Source organism: Stegostoma tigrinum, chromosome 5 (genome assembly GCF_030684315.1).
Source record: "Stegostoma tigrinum isolate sSteTig4 chromosome 5, sSteTig4.hap1, whole genome shotgun sequence".
In the NCBI taxonomy this organism is placed as follows: Eukaryota; Metazoa; Chordata; class Chondrichthyes; order Orectolobiformes; family Stegostomatidae; genus Stegostoma; species Stegostoma tigrinum.
In genome coordinates, this window is record NC_081358.1 from 127,120,967 (window position 1) to 127,144,247 (window position 23,281).

General features: G+C 43.7%; 1 protein-coding gene across 5 annotated transcripts in view; it reads left to right on the forward strand.

Moving 5' to 3' along the window:
• The first annotated feature begins 2,161 nt into the window (after positions 1-2,161).
• Positions 2,162-23,281, forward strand: part of ankrd29 (ankyrin repeat domain 29) — a 142,470-nt gene continuing 121,350 nt past the window's right edge. For all 5 annotated transcript variants that reach the window (XM_048528610.2, XM_048528607.2, XM_048528608.2 and 2 more), the window contains exon 1: positions 2,162-2,305. In XM_048528610.2, coding sequence (XP_048384567.1) covers positions 2,165-2,305 — 141 coding nt within the window. In that variant the 5' untranslated portion in view covers positions 2,162-2,164. The remainder of the gene's footprint in view (positions 2,306-23,281) is intronic.

Consider the following 23,281-nt stretch of genomic DNA (forward strand, 5'->3'; position numbering starts at 1 on the left):
CAACTGCATCAGCAAAGTGGGCCCGAAGTGGGCTCATGGTGATGGCAGAGTTTGGGCCGGTGCTGTACCTGGTGGAATTGGTGGTGTAAGCATTGGTGAGGCGGATTGATGACTCTTAGTGGCAAGGGTGTTAGTGGAGGACAGACGGTGCTGAAGACTGGTAACTTTCATTAGGCAAAGGGACTTGTACCTGGCTACCAAGCCCATGGCAGAGCACTTAATAAGAAGCAGTATAAAACTGAACACTTTTTTTAATTATACATATATTCTTCTGGCTCTATAGGCCATTCAGTCCCTCAGCCCTGCTCCACCTTTCAACGTGATCATGGCTGATCTATGGCCTAAATCCATACGGGGCGCCTATGGTCCTGTGGTCCCCATCCCTTCATACCTTGACTTAATGAGAATTTATCTATGTCAGACTTAAAATTCACAACTGATTTAGCATCAGCCGAAACAAAAACAGAAATGGCTAGAAAAACTCAGCAGGTCTGGCAGCATCTGTGGAGAGAAATCAGAGTTAACATTTCAAGTCGGGTGAGGGTCAGATCACCCGTCAAGCTTCCAAATTCTAGAGAAAATAGACCAAGCATGTAACCAATCACGTGAGCGGGGCCTATTCCTATTGTTTGGCCTATGCAGAGACCAGTGGGCCCAAATGTCCCAGCTTTCCAAGGCCAAGGAACAGTTGATTTGGGGCAACATGGCACAGATGAAGAAGTGCCAGACAATTAATTTTCTAATACAGTATCTCATTTTGTTTCATAGATAAAAGCAAGAAGCATGGGCAGAGGTTTCTTGTTTAATGGGAAAAAAGTTGTCAGTCTAAAATTTAGTTGAAAGCTTACTTATGAAGAAGTAGGTCAAACAGAAAATGCTGGAACACCACTTCAACTCAGGGAAGTGTGATGAACTACTCCAGCCCCATGCAGTTTTACTATTATGTCCAACCAATGCTGAAAACCCGAAACAAAGTGCTGGAGAAACTCAACAGCACCTGTAGCGCAAGAAACAGTTAACATGTTGAGTCTTCCGGTATGACGCTTCTACACGAACTGGAGTATGACTCTGAAGAAGTTCTTCAATTCAGAAGAAGGCATACTAGACTCAAAATGTTAATTCTGTTCCTCTCTCCACAGAGTCTGCTGGACCTATTGAGTTTCTCCAGCACTTTCTGTTTCTCTTGCTAACATAATAATCTGGTTTTCTTTCTGCCAATAGCCTTATGTATTTGTTTAGCACTTGTTACTTTAGGAGGCCATGGCCAAGTGGTATTACTGCAGAGACCCTGGGGACATAAATTCAAGTCCCTTCACAGCAGATTGTGGAATCTGAACTGAACAGTCTAATGATGAACATGAATTGATTGCCAGGGAAACCCCACCTGGTTCACTAATGCCCTTTGGGGAAGGAAACTGCCAGCCTTATCTGGTCTGGTCTCCATGTGACTCCAGACCCACAGCAATGTGGTTGACTCTGAGCTGCCCTCTGGGCAATTAGGGATGGGCAATAAATGCTGCCTGACCAGTGACACCCTCATCCCATGAATGAATGAAACAATTAAATTGCATCTGATGTTTTCCACTTTCAGACAGATTGGTTCTGTTCATTTGAAATGTTACTTTCATCTGATCGCATGTCGTGTACTGCTCCAGCCGGACTGACATTTGGTTGAGCGAACCCACTCTGCGCTACAACGGGAATTGTGACCTGTTTCCGAGTGTGACCTGTGCGGGAGTTGGGGTTGAGTAGTCGCGGTCTGCTGCCTTTAAAATGAAGTGTAATCTTGTCCGGTTTCCCGTGTCCGATTCACTGCAACAGCTGGATCCCGGACTCTGGGTTTAACCCGAGTCTGCCTTCTTACTGTACGGTTTTAATCTACCAAACCATGAAATAACTCCGAATTTGAAACACTTTTCTAAGTTTTGTTTTAATGCTCACAAACCCAATGGCAGAATCACAAAGCGCAGACACTTTTCTGCCCATCGCGCTGAAAGCTGTCCAATTAACGCATAACGCAGAAGTTTCCCCTTCATTGCAAAGATCGAGTATTTGGTGGAATCTCTCCGGATTAAAAATCCTTTGGTGGTTCAGAAAGCGGAATGCTTTCCCGTTTGGAGGGGACATCCTAGCACCCTAATTCTCAGATTTAGCAGCGTGCTATATGTACCTGGATCGTCTGGCTGGAGGCTCCGGCAGCTGGTCCTCCCACCAGTTTACAGTAGAGGTCCAATCTCGGCCTGCCCGAACCGTCCTCTCCGCAAGTGGCTGTGGCCGCAATCTTGGACCCTTGTGCGATGTTCAGGTAGGGTGGGTGTAGGCTGAAGCCGTTGACTTTGTCTGGTGCCTCTTGACTGACTACGAGCTGTCCAAAGTGCAGCAGGACAGCTCCGAGCAGCAACCTTCCCCTCGGCCCCCTCGCCATGTTTCAGTCACTAAGCTCTCTCTCTCTCTCTCTCTTAACACTGGAGCTCTGCTCCTTGCCTATAACCCTACGACACACACCCTGTATCTACCCAGGAACTGGGACTAAGGAAATCCTGACTACACAAATTGCAAGTAATCATTGTTCCAATTTCTATATTTAGATGTTTTTTTCTAAAAAATATAGCTAATTGGCCATCAGCTTTTACATCTTAAAATGGATGCACACTCAACATTCTCACGAATTGTTTTAGGAAAGAAATTTAAGATAATGTGATATAATGCGATCATTACATGTAAACGCGTGTTTTTCCCCTGATGAATAAGTAAACCTGCTTTCACTTTAAGTAGTTGCAATGTTGTAAATGGGACTACATGTCACTAGCGACTATAATAATTCATAAAAGATGATTAAATTCTTTCTGTAAAGTTTATTTGTGTAAATTCAACCCCGCCTGATGGTTTTCTTATAGTAACCGTTTTTGAACAGAAAATTAACAAATAGAAAAATTGTAGAAAGTAGAGCGGAGCACAATTTGTTTGTTGGCAAACAGCCAGAGAATGAAATCAAGGAATATTTGCAAGCCTGAACATACCCACACTTTTAGCAAAGTGCTTGACATTCCTTCTTCATCACCTCTTCACTTCTCGGACCCATTGACACATCATCCCGGATTGTCTAAATTCGAATTATCCTGCATTTTTATATTTAAGAAGGACGGGATAGTAATTTAGGCAGTGCAGGGGAGGTTTACCAGCAGGGTTTCAGGGAATGGGGAGATGGTGGGGGGGGGGGGGGGGTTGTCACAAGGTTAGTTTGAGGGAGCTGGGCTGCTCTACTTTGAGGAGATGAAATTGAGGGGAGGTATGATCGAGGTGTGCAACATTGTGACAGGCTTCGATCGGTTAGGCGAGAAATTGTTCCCTCCAGCAGTTGTACTGGGAGTAGGGGGCACGGATTTAAGATCTTGGGCGAGACGTGGTGGGAATGTGACGAAAATTTTCAACACCGCCCCACAGGTAATGATCGGCAACTATCTCCTCACCACCAAGGAAGGTTACAATGAGTGAGACTAGCTGGGTAGTTCAGTGGGCAGCCAGTACGAACTCAATAGGCTGAATGGTCACCGTGAGTCTAAAGGGTTCTGCACCAGTGCTGTTTCCAGTTAGGCTGAAGTCTTTTATTCTAAGTTCCGAAGAACTGCACATTTATATCTTGTACGTATATCACTGAAACTGGGTGCACACTTGGAAGGGCTATAATACAGGGATTAATCTGTGAAAAAGCCCACACAAGCTCAACAAGCCGAATGGTGCCTTTCTGCAGTGAACAATTATTGCAGGGTGAATTTGTACAAACCCTACTCTCTACCTCTACATTCAAAGTCACAGGCCCCTTTAGTGTCCTGCAAGGAAGCTCATATACCTTCTCATCTCACCTTACCACAGGGCACTGCCTCACAGCTGCACCTCCTGATTGATAGACAGCCGGCTGTTGTCTGCACCGAAATCATGCCCATCGATAATAAGTCATTACATTCACCGACATTCATGGGGAATCGCGAGTGCCCCAGTTTTTTGGTACGAAACAGCTCTCTTGACTTCCACCTATCTCCCAGGCAGCCAGTCAGGTCTATAAACAGGGCAATTCACCAACTGTACGGTGACTTACAGAACAATTAAACTGTTCAACTTTTCTGGCCTCCTGCAGTGCCACAATGATGCCACCCGAAGGTTGCAGGAACAGCAACTCATATTCCGCCTGGGAACCCTGCAGCCCAATGGTATCAATGTGGACTTCACCAGCTTCAAAATCTCCCCTTCCCCCACTGCATCCCTAAACCAGCCCAGCTCGTCCCCACCTCCCTAACCTGTCCTTTCTCCCACCTATCCCATCCTCCCACCCCCATCTCCTACCTACTAACCTCATCCCACCCCCTTGACCTGTCCTCCTCCCTTGGACTGACCTATCTCCTGCCCACCTACACTCACCTTTACTGGCTCCATCCCCGCTGCGGGCATGCCCTATAGAGGTGGCCCACTTCCCCGCAAAGGTTGCAGCTTTTCTCTTGTGGGCAATCCTTTGCAAGGTGCCCCTCCTCCCTGCAGTTCCTGCAGATGGTGGCTTTGCAGTCGGCCGCCACGTGACCTGACCTACCACAGGCATGGCAGACTTTAGGTTGCCCTGCATAGGTCAGGTAGCCCTTGCTCCCGCCGATCACGAAGCTAGACGATGGGTGTATGATGTTCCCGTCCGAGCCCATCCTCAGCATCACCCTGACCTGCCTCTTACTGGTCCAGATCCCGAAGGGGTCCATGATGTCAGTTAGGTCCCCTTCCACCTTCACGTACCTTCCGAGGAAGGTCAGGACATCAGCTGCTGGCACGTGCCTATGGTACATGTGTACAGTCACCATACGGCTCCTCTGCATCGGGATCACGAACAGCAGGACGGCAGTCAGTACAGAGAAGGTTCCTCCCCTCCTTTCTCCTTCAAAACCTCAAGGAAGCGCTCGCAAAGCTTGGCACTCCTGAAGGTCACTTCGTAAAAACCTCCTCCAGGGAAATCCTGCAGGCAGTAAATGTCCGCAGCAGCGAACCCACAACAGTCCAACAGGACCCTCTTCACGAAGAAGGTGCGGTCCACAGGTGCACCTTCATCCACCTTCTTTACGGAAACACGGATGGTGTTCCGGACCCCCTGACCTGGGGCATGAGCACTTGCCGCAGCCATCGTTGCAGGTTGGCTGCTCCCCTGAACCAGCGTTAGGCCGAAGCCAGCATTAAGATCCACCGGTTGCAAGGGTGCACAGCCAACCCGATGTCTTCCTTCCACCTCCAACACAGTTGCGCCCTCCTCTTCTCAGTCCACAAAAGAGTGGGTCTTTATTTTGTTCCGGATGTAAGCCGGTTCACTGAGCTGGAAGGTTCGTTCCCAGACGTTTCGTCACCATTCTAGGTAACTTCAACAGTGAGCCTCCGGTGAAGCGCTGGTGTTATGTCCCGCTTTCTATTTATCTGTTTAGGTTTCCTTGAGTTGGTGATGTCATTTCCTGCATTGGTGATGTCATTTCCTGTTCTTTTTCTCAGAGGATGGTCGATGGGCTCCAAATCAATGTGTTTGTTGATGGAGTTCCGGTTGGAATGCCATGCTTCTAGGAATTCTCGTGCGTGTCTCTGTTTGGCTTGTCCTAGGATGGATGTGTTGTCCCAATCAAAGTGGTGTCCTTCCTTATCTGTATGTAAGGATACGAGTGATAGTGGGTCATGTCGTTTTGTGGCTAGTTGATGTTCATGTATCCTGGTGGCTAGCTTCCTGCCAGTTTGTCCAATGTAGTGTTTGTCACAGTTCTTGCAAGGTATTTTGTAGATGACGTTCGTTTTATTTGTTGTCTGTATAGGGTCTTTTAAGTTCATTAGCTGCTGTTTTAGTGTGTTGGTGGGTTTGTGGGCTACCCTGGTGCCATGAGGTCCGAGTAGTCTAGCAGTCATTTCGGAAATGTCTTTGATGTAGGGGAGAGTGGCTATGGTTTCTGAGCCTGTTTTGTCTGTTTGTTTGGGTTTATTGCTGAGGAATCGGCGGACTGTGTTCATAGGGTACCCATTCTTTTTGAATACGCTGTATCGGTGATTTTCCTCTGCCCTGCGTAGTTCCTCTGTGCTGCAGTGTGTGGTGGCTCGTTGGAATAATGTTCTAATGCAGCTTCGTTTGTGGGTGTTGGGATGGTTGCTCCTGTAGTTCAGTATTTGGTCCGTATGTGTTGTTTTCCTGTAGACGCTGGTTTGAAGTTCCCCATTGGCTGTTCGCTCTACTGTGACATCTAGGAATGGCAGTTTGGTGTTGTTTTCCTCCTCTTTTGTGAATGTTATGCCAGTAAGGGTATTATTGATGGTCTTGAAGGTTTCCTCTCTCAGGAAATGACATCACCAACGCAGGAAATGACATCACCAACCCAAGGAAACCTAAACAGATAAATAGAAAGCGGGACATAACACCAGCGCTTCGTCGGAGGCTCACTGATGATGTTACCTAGAATGGTGATGAAACATCTGAAAACTAACCTTCCAGCTCAGCGAGCAAATGCACATCCAGAAACTCAACCTGAGCTACAAATCTTCTCAAAACTCGCTAGGCCATCCCCTATTCCCAATTCCTTCACCTCTGCTGCATTCTACTTCCGGACATCCCAGATGTCCTCGTTTTTCAAGGACTGCAACTTGCCCTCCACAGTGGTTGAAAATGCCCCTGATGTGTCTCTCGCATTTCCCGCAACTCATCACTCACACCCTCTCCCCGCAATAACAACTAAAACAGAATCCTCCTCATCCTCACATACCACCCCACCAACCTCCGGATCCAACGCATCATCCTCCAACACTTCCGCCATCTCCAATCTGACCCCACCACCAAAGACATTTTTCCCTCCCACCCTTATCTGCTTTCTGGAGGGACCACTCTGTCCGGGAATCCCTTGTCTGCTCCACACATCCCTCCAGCCCCACCACACCCAGCACTTTCCACTGCAACCGCAGGAAGTGCTACACTTGCCCCCACACCTCCTCCCTCACCCCTATCCCAGGCCCTAAAAAGACGTTCTGCATCAAACAGATGTTCATCTGCACATCTGCTAATGTGGTATACTGTATCTGCTGTTCCCGTTTTGGCCTCCTCTACATCGGGGAAATCAAGCGGAGGCTTGGGAACCGCTTTGCAGTACACCTCTGCTCGGTTCGCAACAAACAACTGCACCTCCCAGTCGTGATCCATTTTAACTCCCCCTCCCATTCCTTAGACGACATGTCCATCATGGGCCTCTTGCAGTGCCACAATGACGCCATCCAAAAGCTGCAGGAGCAGCATCTCATATTTCGCTTGGGAACCCCGCAGCCCAATGGTATCCATGTTGACTTCACAAGCTTCAAAATCTCCCCTCCCCTGACTGCATCCCAAAACCAGCCCAGCTCGTCCCTGCCTCCCTAACCATCCCTTCCACCTCAAGCCCCACTCCCATCTCCTACCCAAAAACCTCATCCTGCCTCCTTGACCTGTCCATCCTCCCTGGACTGACCTATCCCCTCCCTAAGATTCCCAACTACATTCACCTTTACTGGCTCCCACCCCGCCTCTTTGACCTGTCTCCTCTCCACCTATCTTCTTCTTTATCCATCTTCTATCCACCTCCCATTCTCTCCTTATTTATTTCAGAATCCTCTTCCTCTCCCTCATTTCTAAAGAAAGGTCTAGGCCCAAAATGTCAGCCTTCCTACTCCTCTGACGCTTCTGGGCCTGCTGTGTTCATCCAGCTCTACACCTTGTTATCTCAGATTCTCCAGCATCAGCAGTTCCTACTATATCTGCTGGTCTGTGGAGTTGTTTTTTTAAACTGGAGAAACTCAGTAAGTCTGGTAGAATCTACGCAGAGAGAAGCAGAGTTAACGTTTCCAGTCCAGTGACCCTGAAGAAGTCTGATCTGAAGAATCCATACCAGACTCAAAATTAACTATGTTAATCCACAGATACTGCCAGACCCTCTGAGCTTCTCCAGCCCTTTGTTTTGTTCGTTTGAGATCTCTAGCATCTGCGGTTCTTTGATCTTTTTTTAAACTGACCAGTTGTGAGCAAGGTTCAATTAGCAAAGAGTTTGCACCAAGCTGGATTCTAATAAAGACTGGATCTGCACGTTCGTCCGAGGATGATTTAGAAGTAACAACTTTGAGAACAGCTGGGTACATTTATATTGGTTGCTGATATTTTTTGGGATGAATATTTATTAGGGTGCCACAACTTCAACACCCCCCCCCCCCCAACCCTGCCCACAACCATCCTTTGAATATATTGACGGGAAAGGAGGTGACTGCTTCACAGCCAACATCATTAAGAACTTTTGGGGTGTGGTAAAAACATTAGGAACAAACACTGACACAGAATATGCGAATGGGCAATGCTTATATAAATCTGAATCCTCTCTCCCTGCGCTGGGAGCCAATTGAGAGAATTTTTCAAAACTGATTTAGCTGGAAAGGATCAGCAGGTTGGCAGCATTTGTGGAGAGAAAGAAGAGTTAACATTTTGGGTCCAGTGACCCTTCCTCAGAACCAAGTTTGGTAAAAGGAATGCACATTATTTGTCATCAGAACAAGCTGAAACAACTAAATAACCTATTCCTGTTTTCATGATCAAAAGCTCCATGTTAAATCATAAAACTGTTAACAGTAGAGATTGGAAACCATTCAATCCTTAACTCACCCAAACCCACTCTCTTATGTATTCCCAGGCAAATCCTTTGGGTATATCTGATTTGCTGATGAATGACATGATTGAAACTGTGTCCATCATACTCTCAGGCACAGCATTCCAGATGCCAACCACTTGCTGAGTAAAAATATCTTTCCTCTAGAGAACTCATCACCTTCAAGTTGAGTCCTTTGATCATCCTCCTAGTTTAAACCCTTTCAGAGGAATAGTCAGGTTATAATGACACTACAAATCAAGGGAATGACCCTCTTTCCATTATAAGGTCAGAAGTGGGGATGTTTGCTGATCATTGGTGCTGAACATCATGCATTTGCAACTTCTCAGATACTATTCAAATGCAACAAGATCTGGTCAATATCCAGGCATGGGCTGACCAATGGAAAGTAACATTCAAGCCACACAAATGCTAAGCTATGACAATCACCAATAAGAGACAATCTAACCACTGACCCTTGGCATTCAATGCTGTTACCATCACTAAATCCCCCCACTATCAATAATCTTGAGGTTACCATTGAACAGAAACTCAACTGGACTCACCACATAAACAGTCTGGCTGCAAGAGCAAGCCAGAGGCTAGGAATACTATGGTGAGTAACTCACCTCCTGACTCCCCAAAGCCTGTCCCACCACCTACAAGGCACAAGCCAGGAGTGGGATGGAATACTCCCCACTTGCCTGGACGGGTGCAGCCCCAACAACACTCAAGAAACTTGACACCTCCAGGACACAGCAGCCCGCTTGATTGGCACCACATCCACAAACATCCCACTCCCTTCACCACTGATGCTCAGTTGCAGCAGTGTGTACTGGCTACAAGATGCACTGCAGAAATTCAGTATAGTACCTTCCAAGCCCACAATCACTTCCATCTAGAAGCACAGGAACAGCAGATACATGGGAGCACCACCACCTGCAAGTTCCCCTCCAAGCCACTCACCATCCTGACTTGGAAATATCACCATTCCTTCACTACTGCTAGGTCAAATTTCTGGAACTCCCTCCCCAACAGCATTGTGAGTCAACATACAGAACATGAACCTCAGCAATTCAAAAGACAGCTCAACATCACCTTTTCAAGGGCAACCACAGACAGGCAATAAGTGCTAGTCAGCCAGTAACGCCGACATCCCACGAATTAACAAGAAAAAAATGTCTCCTTGGCAATTATCAAGGACAGTCAACCCAGCTCAAGCTTTCTGATCATTCAGTGCTCAGCTGCATTGTTTTTAAGTAATGGAGAACATAAACATAAATTAATAAAATACAACATAATCAGACAGCTCTAATGTAAATGGCAAATATTAATCAAAAATAAATGAAGAAATAAAAGCCAGAGGATAGATATGAAGTTAGAGACAAATACATTTAGCGTTCAGCATTGTCTTCCTTTCGAGGCATTATCAGTTATAACATCTGAATTATTGAATAATGAAGTAGATGCTGCAGCAAGGAGTCATGTGCATTGTAGATGTGCAATTTGTTTGGTCAACTAGAAGATAGATTGCCAAAATTCAGACTATTCTCCTTGGAGAGAAGAAAGCTGAGAGACGATTTCATAGAAGTTTACAAAATCATGAGCGGGCTGGACAGAATAGTTAGGGAGGAGAGATGTAAGAAAAAAACTTTTTCACACAACTAGTTAGGGTATGCAATGCACCATGTAGAATTGTGATGGAGGTAGGTTCAATTGAAACATTGAAGAGGGCATTAGATGGGTATGTATACAAAAATGGTGTGCAAGGATTTGGGGCAAAGGCAGGAAATTAGTATGAGGTAATAAAAATAGTGCAGGCATGATGGACCAGATGGCCTCCTTATGCACTATAACAATTCTACAAATAAATTCCCTGTTCTCTATCCTGCTGTTGGCTCTTGAAAAGAGCCTTATGCTTACTTCCACATTCTGACTCTGACCATAAACGTGCAAGCTCTATAGCCTCACGTATCTGTCCAACTCTATTTTTGTTGCTTAAAAATTCATGTTAGTCTGGGACAATTCCCTTTGGAGAAGAGAAGGCAGAGAGGAGATCTGTTTGAAATATTCAAAATCAGAGGTGATCTCAACAGACTAAACAATGTTTCTTCTCATAAAAGAATTGAGAAACAGAAGGCAAAGATTTAAAGTAAGTGGTAACAGAAGCAAAAATGATTCGAGGAGAATCTGTTTCACACAGCAAGTGCTTCAGGTCTGGAAAGCATTAGGGTGGTGGAGGCAAGGTGAATTGAAGCATTGGAAAGGGAATTAGATGGTTACTTGAAATGGAGCAATGTGCAAGATTCTTTGAAAAGGCAGCAGAATATCATTAGGTGTGTTACTCAGAGGGCCAGTGCAGACATGTCGGGCCAAAAGGCTTCCTTCCCTCCCAAGCAGCATAATAAGTCAACCCACAGCAGGTGTACCTCAGTGGTCTAAGAAGGCAGCACACCACCACCTTCTCAAGGTCAACTATGGGCAGGAAATAAACGCTGGCCGGCCAGCAACACTCACATCCCACAAATGAATTTAAAGTGCTTTTAACCTACTTATTTTGATTTTATAGTCAACTTCCCTTTGCACCTTAAGGACTTGTTGTTTGTTTGACAAAGCTGACTGGTGTGCGGAAGTTTTAAGTTTTACCTGGCCCATGTTTAAAATGCTCCTTCTAACAAGAGAGGAGGGTGAGCTGAGGCAGAGATAATAACTCGGCAAAGAAAGGATTTGAGCATGGCTGATTAAAAAGAGTGCATTTTGCCTGAGCTTGTTTTCTTGCACTCAGAATAATTCACAAGAAATTCAACACTTTTACATGATTTATCTTTTTTCAGAAATGCTCTAGTTCTGTACTACCATATGACAATATTAAAAAAATGTTTTGTGTTATGTGACTTGAGCATAGATCGTGCAGTCAAAACCCACTTCAACAAATTTGGGTCAGGAATAGGCATGGACCGTCCAGTCTTGTCTTACATTTCTATGTATTCTCATATGTAGTGGACACTAAAGTAATGATGTTCAACAAAGTCCAGAATAGATACTATACATAGTAAAACACTTGAGCTCAGATCTTCCATTTACCAGGTAGTTGGAAACACACCATGGAGATTAATTTCGTCAAGGATTCCCCAGATTTGTCGAGTATAACTTCCGAGAACTTCATACGTTCTAGGAAATTGGGTTGATTGACTTAATAGCCATTTGTTGAATCAGTACACAGATTTTATTCACTCCTTGGGTGTGGGTATTGCTGACTGAGTTGGCATTGACTCTGTCCTGCCAGTGAAAGGTGTACACAAATACTTCAGCTTGACCTTTTGCACTGATGTGGATGATGTATTTGTGGAGTGTCCTCATCCAGTGAATGTTTGATTGTCCCTACCATTCACAGCTGTAATGAATCCCAGTGACGGAAAGTATCTCTGTTTCCCACCCACAGGAAAAATTCAGCCCTTTGAATTATAAGGCATAGAAGGAGCCCATTATGTCTGTGCCAGCTCTTTATAAGCCCAGTGTAATTAATCCTACTCCCCTTTCTGACCCCAGCCAATTATTTATCCAAATTTCTTTCCAATCAAATCTTTTATCACCATTTCAGACTGTGCCAATCCAGCTTGCCTCAAAATTATTCCTAAATATTAACTTATCTTTCTGCAGTTTTTCTGTCTGGTGCTTTCTAATCTTTAACATTGAGAAACACATTGTTGACCCTGAAAATGCACAACACAGCTTGACAGTATGCCAGATCAAATTTATTGGGCTGTGTAATATAGATTCACACATGTGAAAGCAAGTATTGCAGTATAGGCTTTCATACTGTATTCTGCAGTCCTTAGAAGGTCTGTGAAGAGATTCCAGAGGACCACATATCTATTCACTTTCTCAAGCTCCTTATAATTACTTAGCATGGATAGCAAAGAAACAGATCATTCAGCCCAAATCCATACCTGTGCTAATGTTCTACATGAATCTCCTCCCATTGTACTTGTCCTTTTCAACAAATTTCATTCTTCCTTTTAGGCTTCTCATTAGGATTATGTATTCTACCAGTTTTACAGAATTTAGTTGCAAAGAAGTGATTTATATTGTTATTATTTTAAGATAATTATTTACTGTACAGGCTAGCTGGTACTGCCTTTGAAGTTACAAAGGGAATTGCTTGGGTGTATGCCATTATCTACACGTATCAGATGTGAAGGACGCTCTAAAAAAATTGTATTGTCGCAGTTAGTGTCCCTGACCTAACCTCTAAAAATTTTATTTTTAAAACAAAATCATTCAGTAACATGAGCTCCTATTCCATTCGCATGCAACGAATTCTAATTTTTACACTGGCACCTGCTGTAGTCTGTCCTTCTCTACATTGTGTTATCTCTAACCTTATAACCATCATATGCTCGACTTTTTATAAAAGTAGGACTGGTATTAATTAATCAATGAAATTTAAACATCTCATTTAAACTATAAGAGCACTTCTTTCAATACATTTCAAACTTCTTGTGCAAACCATCCAATAATTCAAAGCATTTGACTTGCATAGGACGAGGTCAGTCTGTTGCTATGCCTTTGAAACAGGGCCTGGCCTTGACCAATGATCGAAAATAAATTGTGAAACAGCTGATGATAATTGTAAGAGAATGTGGGGCAATTCTAGATTCAGATTTTTGTCTCAGTGGGAGTTGAGAGAAACAACAATTTAGAGCAGTGGCAATCAGATTCTTTGCACATAAAGATGTGTGAAACTGAACAGGAACTACCATCAGATTTCTGTAGGAGCTCTAGCCAGCTTTACTCTACAACAGCTCCTTCAAACCTTTCCAAATGGCCACCCTCTGACATATAACAGCAACTGGCATTTCTGAAATACCTTGAACATACAAAAACATGACAAGGCTTTTCATAGGCAGATGTCAAGATCAGGGTGGCACGGTGGCTCAGTGGTTAGCACTGCAGCCTCACAGCCCCAGGGACCCAGCTTTGATTCCATCCTGTCTGTGTGGAGTTTGCACATTCTCCCTGCGTCTGCGTGGATTTCCTCCATGTGCTCCACAGTCCAAGATGTGTAGGTTAGGTGGATTGGTCACGCTGAATTGCTAAATTGTCCAGGGATGTTCAGGCTAGGTGGGATAGCCATGGGAAATATGGGGTTAGGGAAGTGGGTCTGGGTGGGATGCGCTCCAAAGGATTGGTGTGGGCTCAATGGGCCAAATGGCCTGCTCCCACACAGTAGGGACTCGATGTGATTCGAGATAGGATGCAGACGAGATTTATTCAAATAATACCAGGGTTGAAAAACTTCAGATAAGACGATAAATAGGTATTGTTTACCTTATAGCAGAAAAAGTTAAAGGAAGATTTAATTCAAAATTTTTAGGGTTTTATAGAAAAAATAAGGAGAAAGGATTTCCAGTGGAAGAAATAACCAGAATACAAGATAATTTAAGGTAATTTTCCAAAAAAACAGAGCAATGACATGAGAGGCCTTTCTTCACTCACCGAATTGCTGTAATCTGGGAAGTCTTGTTAAAAATGCAAGCAGAATCTGTGAAAACACTTTCAAAGAGCTGGCACAGTATAATGGGCCGAATAGCTTCCTGCATGGAATCAATTCATGATTCTTTGATTCTATGGCTGAATCATTACAGGACAAAAATGAACATTGAGACATCAAGAAAAATAATTACAAGTGCAATCAAAGTATTTTAGCATTGTGCCAAAGAGGTCAGTTCTTATAGAAAGAGAGGTTGTCAAGAGGATTTGGAGGAAATCCCAAAGTGTGGGGCTTGGATGGTTACAGTTCTGCTGCCAATGGTGGGCAAAGGATAGCTTGAAATTTCTGAAAAGGTAGATTGGAGGAACAAAACATTGAGAAGGCTACGGGGCTCTAACTGTTTGTAGAAATAGGAGACAGACGGTGACAGAGGCTGCAGCTTTGTCAGTAGAGGAAAAACAACACACAGTGGCCACATTTACAGAAAATATTTTTGAATTTGACTAGCATAATTGTAGAACTATGGCAGAGGAGCAAACCAGATTGGAGAGGTTCACATGGCATTATGGGAAGGTGGATAACACGATCAGGGGAAAGAGAATTTAAAGTATAAGGACATGAGATTGGGGTGACATAACATTGGTTGGTAAAGGCTAAGAGGACAAAGACCAGGTTTTTTATATTGTGAAAAAGGATGACATTGGAAACAGCTAAGACTATCCTGCTGCTAGGGAATGCATCCCTGATTGTTTTAAAAGACTTGACAAAAGCTAAGGCCACAGAATTGGAATTTCCTGCAAAGGTTAGGAAGACGGAGTTATTTAACACACTGGCACAGCATTTTGGACATGTGGAAATGTAAGAGCAGCTGGGTATACCTGGTAGTAACCGCTTCAGTTGGCACAAATTCAATTACTGTTAAAGCAGCTTTAAATAGATAAGGAAATTAAAACAGTACAAAAGGGAATTGGATCTTACTAGACTTTAACTTGAACATTCATAGATAAGATAACAATAAAATTGATAACATTTAAGAGGTTAAAACTGCAGACTCAGAAGACAGAAAAGGATAAAAAGAGGGAATTGAGTAAAGAATATCAAATTAAATTGCTACAGGTATAAAAAAAGCCTTAAATGTGAAAAAGGTTCTGAGGGTAAAAATCCTAGTCATAATGTAAGCTAAGGAAATGTTTGAATTTGTACAGGCCTTACCAAATCTTGTGGGTCATTCTTTGTGTCACTTGAAATAGCAACAAGCAACAAAGGAAAATCAGAGACTGCTGGAGAAACTCAGCTGGTCTGGCAGCATCTGTGGGAAGAAAGCAGAGTAATGTTTTGGGTCTATTAACTGTTCATCAGAACTATTGGTTGCAGGAAAACATGGTGCTTCTGCTGAAGCCAAAGTTGATACAGGTGAGGGAAGGGGAGAGGCGTGTGGATAGGTGGAGGTGGAGGGTGGAGCCCAGAGAGACAAAGAGAGAGAGAGATATAAGAAAGGGTATGGTAAACAAGGAGACTGTAGATAGTTGGTCAAGACAAAAGAAAAGCTGAATGAGTGATAATAAAAGCTACAGAGATAGTAGGAACTGCCGATGCTGGAGAATCCAAGATAACAAAGTGTGGAGTTGGACGAACATAGCAGGCCAAGCAGCATCCCAGGAGCACGAAAGCTGACATTTCAGGCCCAAAACGCCAGCTTTCGTGCTCCAAAATGCTGCTTGTCCTGCTGTGTTCATCCAGCTCTACACCTTGTTATGGAAAAATGGAATGTGGTTCTCAGGTTATTGAGTTGTTGCGTCCCAGAGACCACAGGGTCATCAAGCGGAAAATGAAATGTTGCTCCTTGAGCTGCTTTTGAGGTTCACTGGAACACTGTAGCAGGCCTGCATCAGAAATGTTGACATTGGAACGTGCTGCTGTTTTGAAGTGACAGGCAAATGGAAGCTCAGGATCGCTTTTACCCTTGCAGAACATATTGACAGCTAGAGTGCGTAAGATATAGGCATCACTATCAATAAAGGTTTCTATGAATTATGACGCTGCAAAAAAAGACCAGACTGGGTGTGAGAGTTAGTTCCAGAAACATACAGACAAAAAATTCAAACACACTTGATGAAAGAATGACAGCAAACTTACAGTGAACTTGAGGGTAGGCAAAGTAATTGTAAACAATGGATAAAGGCGTTGAGTAAATTCCATGTACGAACTTCTGAGGATTTATTCTCTTAGAGGAATTTAAAAACTCACTATCTTTAGCATTTAGAATCCATGATGAAGACCAGATGGTTGTAACTGCGAGACAAGTGATAGGAATGTCTGATCATTATAGAACATAGAACATAGAACATTACAGCTCAGTACAGGCCCTTCGGCCCTCGATGTTGTGCCGACCTGTCATACCGATCTCAAGCCCATCTACCCTATACTATTCCATGTATGTCCATATGCTTATCCAATGACGCCTTAAATGTACCCAAAGTTGGCGAATCTACTACCGTTGCAGGCAAAGCGTTCCATTCCCTTACTACTCTCTGAGTAAAGAAACTACCTCTGACATCTGTCCTATATCTTTCACCCGTCAATTTAAAGCTATGCCTCCTCGTGCTCGCCGTCACCATCCTAGGAAAAAGGCTCTCCCTGTCCACCCTATCTAACCCTCTGATTATTTTATATGTTTCAATTAAGTCACCTCTCAACCTTCTTCTCTCTAATGAAAACAGCCTCAAGTCCCTCAGCCTTTCCTCGTAAGATCTTCCCTCCATACCAGGCAACATCCTAGTAAATCTCCTCTGTACCCTTTCCAAATCTTCCACATCCTTCTTATAATGCGGTGACCAGAACTGTACGCAATACTCCAAGTGCGGCCGCCCCAGAGTTATTATGACTGACCCGTAAAATTAATCTTTTTTCCGTCATCCCATAAATCCAAACAGGACAGAGGGTGGGAGAGTGAAAAGGTGCCAAGTTGCCAGGAAGAAGAATGGACATTTGGGAATTCTTCATGATCTCCTCCTGAGATCAAAAATTAAGATTCTAAAGGTAGAGGTGAAAATTAAAGGCCTAAGTGTTGTGGAAGTGGAACATGGGATGACTTCTTTCAGAATGCTCGATGTTGTGTGGGAAGCCTGTGGGAATTAGGGTTTATTAGAGTGTTTTCAATACCTTCAATACCTCCAATGCCTTGTGTTTTCAAGACATGACACCCCTTTCACAAAACCATGTTGCCTCTCACTAATGCACCCATGTATTTCTAAGTGGGAGTAAATCCTGTCACGATTTTTTGAGACAGAATTTATTCCCGCTTGGAAGTAAGTGGATGCATAAGAGGGAGGCAACATGATTTTGTGAAGGGGAAGTTGCGTCCCACTAACTTGATTGAGTTTTTTGAGGAAGTGATGAAGATGATTGATGAGGGTAGGGCAGTGGATATTGTCTCCATGGACTTCAGTAAGGTCTTTGACAGGGTCCCTCATGGCAGGCTGATACAGGGGCAAAGTCACATAGGGTCAGAGGTGAGCTTGCAAGATAGATAAAAAAAACTGGGTCAGTCATAGAAGACAGAGGGTAGCAGTGGAAGGGTATATTTCTGAATGGAAGACTGTGGCTAGTGGTGTTCCTCAGGGATCAGTGTTGGGACCTTTGCTATTTGTAATTTTTATCAATGATTTAGAGGAAAATGCATATGGTCTGATTAGTAAGTTTGCAGATGACACAAAGCTTGGTCGAATTGCTGATAGCAATGAAGACCTTCAAAGGATACAGCTGGATATAGATCAGTTGGTGACTTGGATAGAGAGATGGCAGATGGAATTTAATCTGGAAAAATGTGAGGTAATACATTTTGGAAAGTCTAATCCAGATGGAAAATATTCAGTAAATGGTAAAACCCTCAAGAGTACTGATAGGCAGAGGGATCTAGGTGTATAGGTACACAGGTCACTGAAAGTGGCAACGCAGTTGGAGAAGATCATCAATAAGGCATATGGCATGCTTGATTTCATCGGCCAGGGCATTGAGTTTAAAAATTGGCAGGCAATGTCACAGCTTTATAGAACCTTATTTAGGCTGCATTTGGAATAGTGTATTCAATTCTGGTCGCTACACTACCAGAAGGATGTGATGGCTTTGGAGAGGTTACAGAAAAGATTTACCAGGATGATGCTTGGTATGGAGGGCATTAGCTATGAGGAGAGGTTGGAGAAACTTAGGTTGTTCTCACTGGAATGATGGAGGTTGAGGGGTGACCTGTTACAGGTCTACACGATTATGAAGAGCGTGGACAGAGTGGACAGTCAGAAGTTTTTTCTTTGGGTGGAAGAGTCAGTTACTACTGGGGCAAGGTTTAAAGGTGATGTACGAGGCAGTTTTTTAATACAGAGTATGGTCGTGCCTGGAACTTGGTGCCGGGGAGGTAGTGGAAGCAGATACGATAGTGGCTTTTAAAGGGCATCTCGACAAATACATGAATAGGGTGGGAATAGAGGGATATGGTTCCAGAAGGGTAGGGGGTTTTAGTTGTGATGGGCAGCATGTCTGTGCAGGCTTGGAGGGCTGAAGGGCCTGTTCCTATGCTGTAATTTTCTTTGTTCTTTGTTCAAAGGGACTCAAAAGGAAAATGCCATGGGTCAACTTATAATTTCACAATAGCTAGGAGACTGGAAATAAACAATGGTGCAAAAGCAGGAGAGGTGAATAAGGAAATTGAGAGATATAGAGGATATTTTGTCAAAATGAAGGGTAATCCCTTTTTCTCTGAATGATACAGCTAAATTTAAAATCTTAAGGGTCAAATGATTCAACCAAACTCAAATTCCATAGAAGGAATTGAAAACCTAAGTTGTAATCAACTGGATAAGTGTAAAGCACATCCACATTCCTTTGTACAAAGTGCACTAAGAATGTGATCTGATGTCTGGTAGTAGGAGTTCAAAAAATTACTCACGACAGAGTTAACTTACTTCTGGATGATGATTCAATCAAAGTAAAAGTTGTAGCTAGAATGCACAAGAAACGATTTTAAATTAAAACGATTAAATCCCACCTCAAGCCCCACCCCCACCTCCTACCTACTAACTTCATCCTGCCCCCTTGACCTGTCCGTCCTCCCTGGACTGACCTATCTCCTCCCTACCTCCTCACCTACACTCACCTTTACTGGCTCCATTCCCCGCCTCTTTGACCGGTCTGTCTCCTCTCCACCTATCCTCTCCTCTATCCATCCTCTATCCGCCTCTCCCTCGCTCCCTATTTATTTCAGATCCCCGTTCCCCTTCCCCATTTCTGAAGCAGGATCTAGGCCTGAAACGTCAGCTTTCCTGCTCCTCTGATGCTGCTTGGCCTGCTGTGTTCATCCAGTTCCGCACCTTGTTACCTCAGATTCTCCAGCATCTGCAGCTCCTACTACCTCTAAATTTAAATCACGTTCAAGTCTACATTTTAGAGAGAACTTTATTTCAGGTAATCCCATAAACTTCCTCATTATGAGATCCTGTTAATAATACAAATCATTCTCATCCAATTAACCCATAATTTATTTATCAACCAGCTGTTTCCCTGTTCCATTTGGTCTGTCACATCCCTCCAGGCCTTAATAGATGAAAGCAGATTCCCTTGTATCTTCTTAAATGAATCAATATCATTTATAATAATAAAAAATAAACAAAACAAAATATACAAAATGACAACATATTAAATTTCCATTTGGCTGAAGGTACACAGTGATGCTACTGGGTGTTGGCAGTGGAGGAAGTGAATTTTTGTGGCTGTGGAACAAATCAAGAAGACTGATTGGTGCTGGATGGTGTCAAGATTCTTGAGTGTTGGGGCTGCGCCCATCTAGGCAAGTGAGGAGTACTCCTTCACACTCCTGATTTGTGCTTTGTAGATGATGGACAGGCTTTGGGAAGGAGGGAGGTGTTGTGCTCTGAAAAGAATGATGGAAGCAGACTCAGTAATAACTTTCAAAAGGAAGTTTGATATAGACTTGGTGTTATAGACTTGGAAGAGAATATGAGAGTCCTCTGTGCTATACGTTTGTAGGATTCTGTGTGAACCCCAGATTGCAAATATTCTGAATGACAAAGGAAGGGTTGAATAACACAATGATATTCTAGGTGTATCCACATCAAATGGCAGCAGCTTAAGAAGGCGTCTCACCACCACCTGCTCAAGGGCAAATAGGGACAGACAATAAATTCTGGTCTGACCAGCAACACCCACATCCATCAGTGAATAAAAAATATGCTCACTCATTCCATGTGTTATCAATGAAATAGAAGCTCTGGGACAGGGCAAATGGATTTAAAATAAATGAATCCTCAGAATCAAACTGAAAATGCTGCAGAAATTCAGCAGGTCTGGCAGCATTAGTGGAGAAAGTAACAAAGTTACATTTTGATTCCAATATGACTCTTCTTCAGAACTGGAGAGTCATATTGGACTCAAAACATTAACTGTTTTTATCTCCAAAGATGGTATCAGAATTGCCGAGTTCCTCTAGCACTTTCTGTTTTTATGTCAAATTTCCAGCATCTGCAGCATTTTGCTAAAATCCTCAGAAATAAATGAGTTTTATTCAAGTGATGAGAGACTATCGAAGAGATTGGGAGGACATAGCAGTCTTTCAGAGAGTCAGTGGAAATGAGTAAGACACGAGAAAGTCGGAAGCAGAATGTCGTGGTGCCCATATTCAAAAAGCATGACTAAACTGATCCATGTGTCCGGGAGGTATTCCAGCAAAGCTCCAAGTTATTTTCTCAGCTTCAGCCTCCATTCCTGCTCCCTGGGGCTGGGGTAATACCCCCTCAGTCCACCTTCCTTTCTATTTTGCGCATATTACTTTACAGTAAGCTAGCAATACAAAATAAGATTGCAAGTGATTTTTTTTAGATATATAAAAGCTAAGGGAGAGTCAAGAATGTGCATTGGACTCCTGGAAATGAGGCTGAAGAACTATTAATGAGAACAAAGAAAGGGTGGAAGAACTGAATAGGTATTTGGTATAGTTTTCATACTGTAAAAAACAGTAGTTTAGCAGAACTTCAAGAGAATCAGGAGCAAAGATGTGTATAGTGGCCATCACTAAGGAGAAGGTGCTGGGGGAGCTGAAAGGTGTGGAAGATAGATAAATCACCTGGACTAGTCAGACTACATCCCAGAGTTCTGATGGAAAAAAAACTGAGGAGATTTTGCAGGCATTGGTGGTGATCTCTCAGGAATCATGGGAGTCAGGAAGGTTTCCAGAGGGCTGGAAAAGGACTAATGTACACCCCTGGTTGAGAAGGGAGGGAGGCCGACACAGAAAGTTGCAGGCCTGTTAGCCTGCCCTTGGTCATTTGTAAGATTTTGGAGTCCATTATTAAGAATGAGATTATGGAGCACTTACAAGTGCGGGGAAAATAGGACTGAATCAGCACAGCTTTGTCAAGGGGAGGCCACGCCTAAAAAATCTGTTGGAATTCTTTGAGAAGGTAATGAGCAAGTTAGGTAAAGGAGAGCCAGTGGACGTGGTCTATTTGGATAGCCAGAAGGCCTTTGACAAGGTGCCACATAGGGGGCTGCTAAATGTGGTTAGAGTCAATGTTTTTAGCAGCAAGGTACTGGCGTGGATAGAGGATTGGCTGGCTATCAGAAGGCATACAGTGGGGATAAAGGGATCTTTTACAGGATGGCAGCTGGAGGCAAGTGGAGTTCTGCAGGTATCCATGTTGAGACCACAATGATTCATATTATATATTAACAATCTGGATTAAGGAACTGAGGGCGTTGTTGCTAAATTTACAGATGGCACAAAGGTTGAGGGACAGATAGTGTTGAGGAAGCAGGAAGGCTGTAGAAGGATTTGGACAGGTTAGATAAATGGGCACAGAAGTGACAGATGGAATACAATGTAGGAAAGTGTGAGGTCTGGGAATGACAGGCTTCTGATATGAGGACCTGTTTAGGACTCTGGGTCCGTACTTGAAGAAGTTTACGTTGAGAATGGTAGCCTTTGGCATCAAGGCTATATTCTGCTAAATGTTGCATGAAAGAGCCCTACCAAAGCTGGAATCAATGGGTAATGGGGGCAACCTCTGTGCTAACTGGAGTCTTATCTGGCACATAGGAAGTTGGTTATGGTTGTGGGAGATCTGTCATCTCAGCTCCAGGACAATCTCTGGAGGAGGTCCTCAAGGAAGTGTCCTAGGCCCAATCATTTTCAGCTGCTTCAAATGACCTTTCCTCCATTCATAAGGTTGGAAGTGGGGATGTTTTCCAATGATTGCACAATGGTCAGCATCATTTGCGACTCTTCAGATATTAAAGTAATCCATGTTCAAATGTAGCAAGATCTGGACGATGTCTAGGCTTGCACTGACAAGTGGCAAATAACATTTGCACCACATTTGCCTGGCTATGACCATCTCCATTCAACACAATCTAAACACTGCCCCTTGATATTCAAAGGTGTTACCATTACTGAATCGCACACTACCACCATCCTGGGTTTACCATTGACCAGCAACTCGACTGGACTCACCACATAAATACAGTGACTACAAGAGCAGGTCAGAAGCTTCGAAAACTGTGACTAGTAACTCACCTCTTGACTCCTCAAAGCCCTGTCCACCATCTACAAGGCCCAAGTCAGGAGTGTGATGGAACACTCCCCACTTGCCTGGATGGGTGCAGCCCCAACAACACTCAAGAAGCTCAACACCATCCAGGACAAAGCAGCCGCTTGATTGGCACCACATCCACAAGGATGAGGTTGTTGACTTGCTCTGCAAGCTGGCTTGTTTTTGTTCAGACATTTCGTCACCGTGCTAGGTGACATCATCAGTGGAGCCTTCGATGAACAATGCTATTCTACTCCACTTGGAATTTATACTGTTTGGTCTGTTATAGTGAGCACTCTCATTTCCAGTTTTGGTCTGTATGGGTTTGTATATGTGGTCCAATTCTATCTGTTTGTTGATTGAAGTATGGGTGGAGAACCATGCCTCTAAGAACTCCCGGCTCCATGTTTGGCATGGGCTATTATGGTTACTTTGTCCCAGTTAAATTGATAACCTTCATTGCCTAAATGTAACGATAGTAAGGAGAGTTCGTTTTGCCGTTTTGCTGCTAGCTGATGTTCAAGTATTCTGATGGC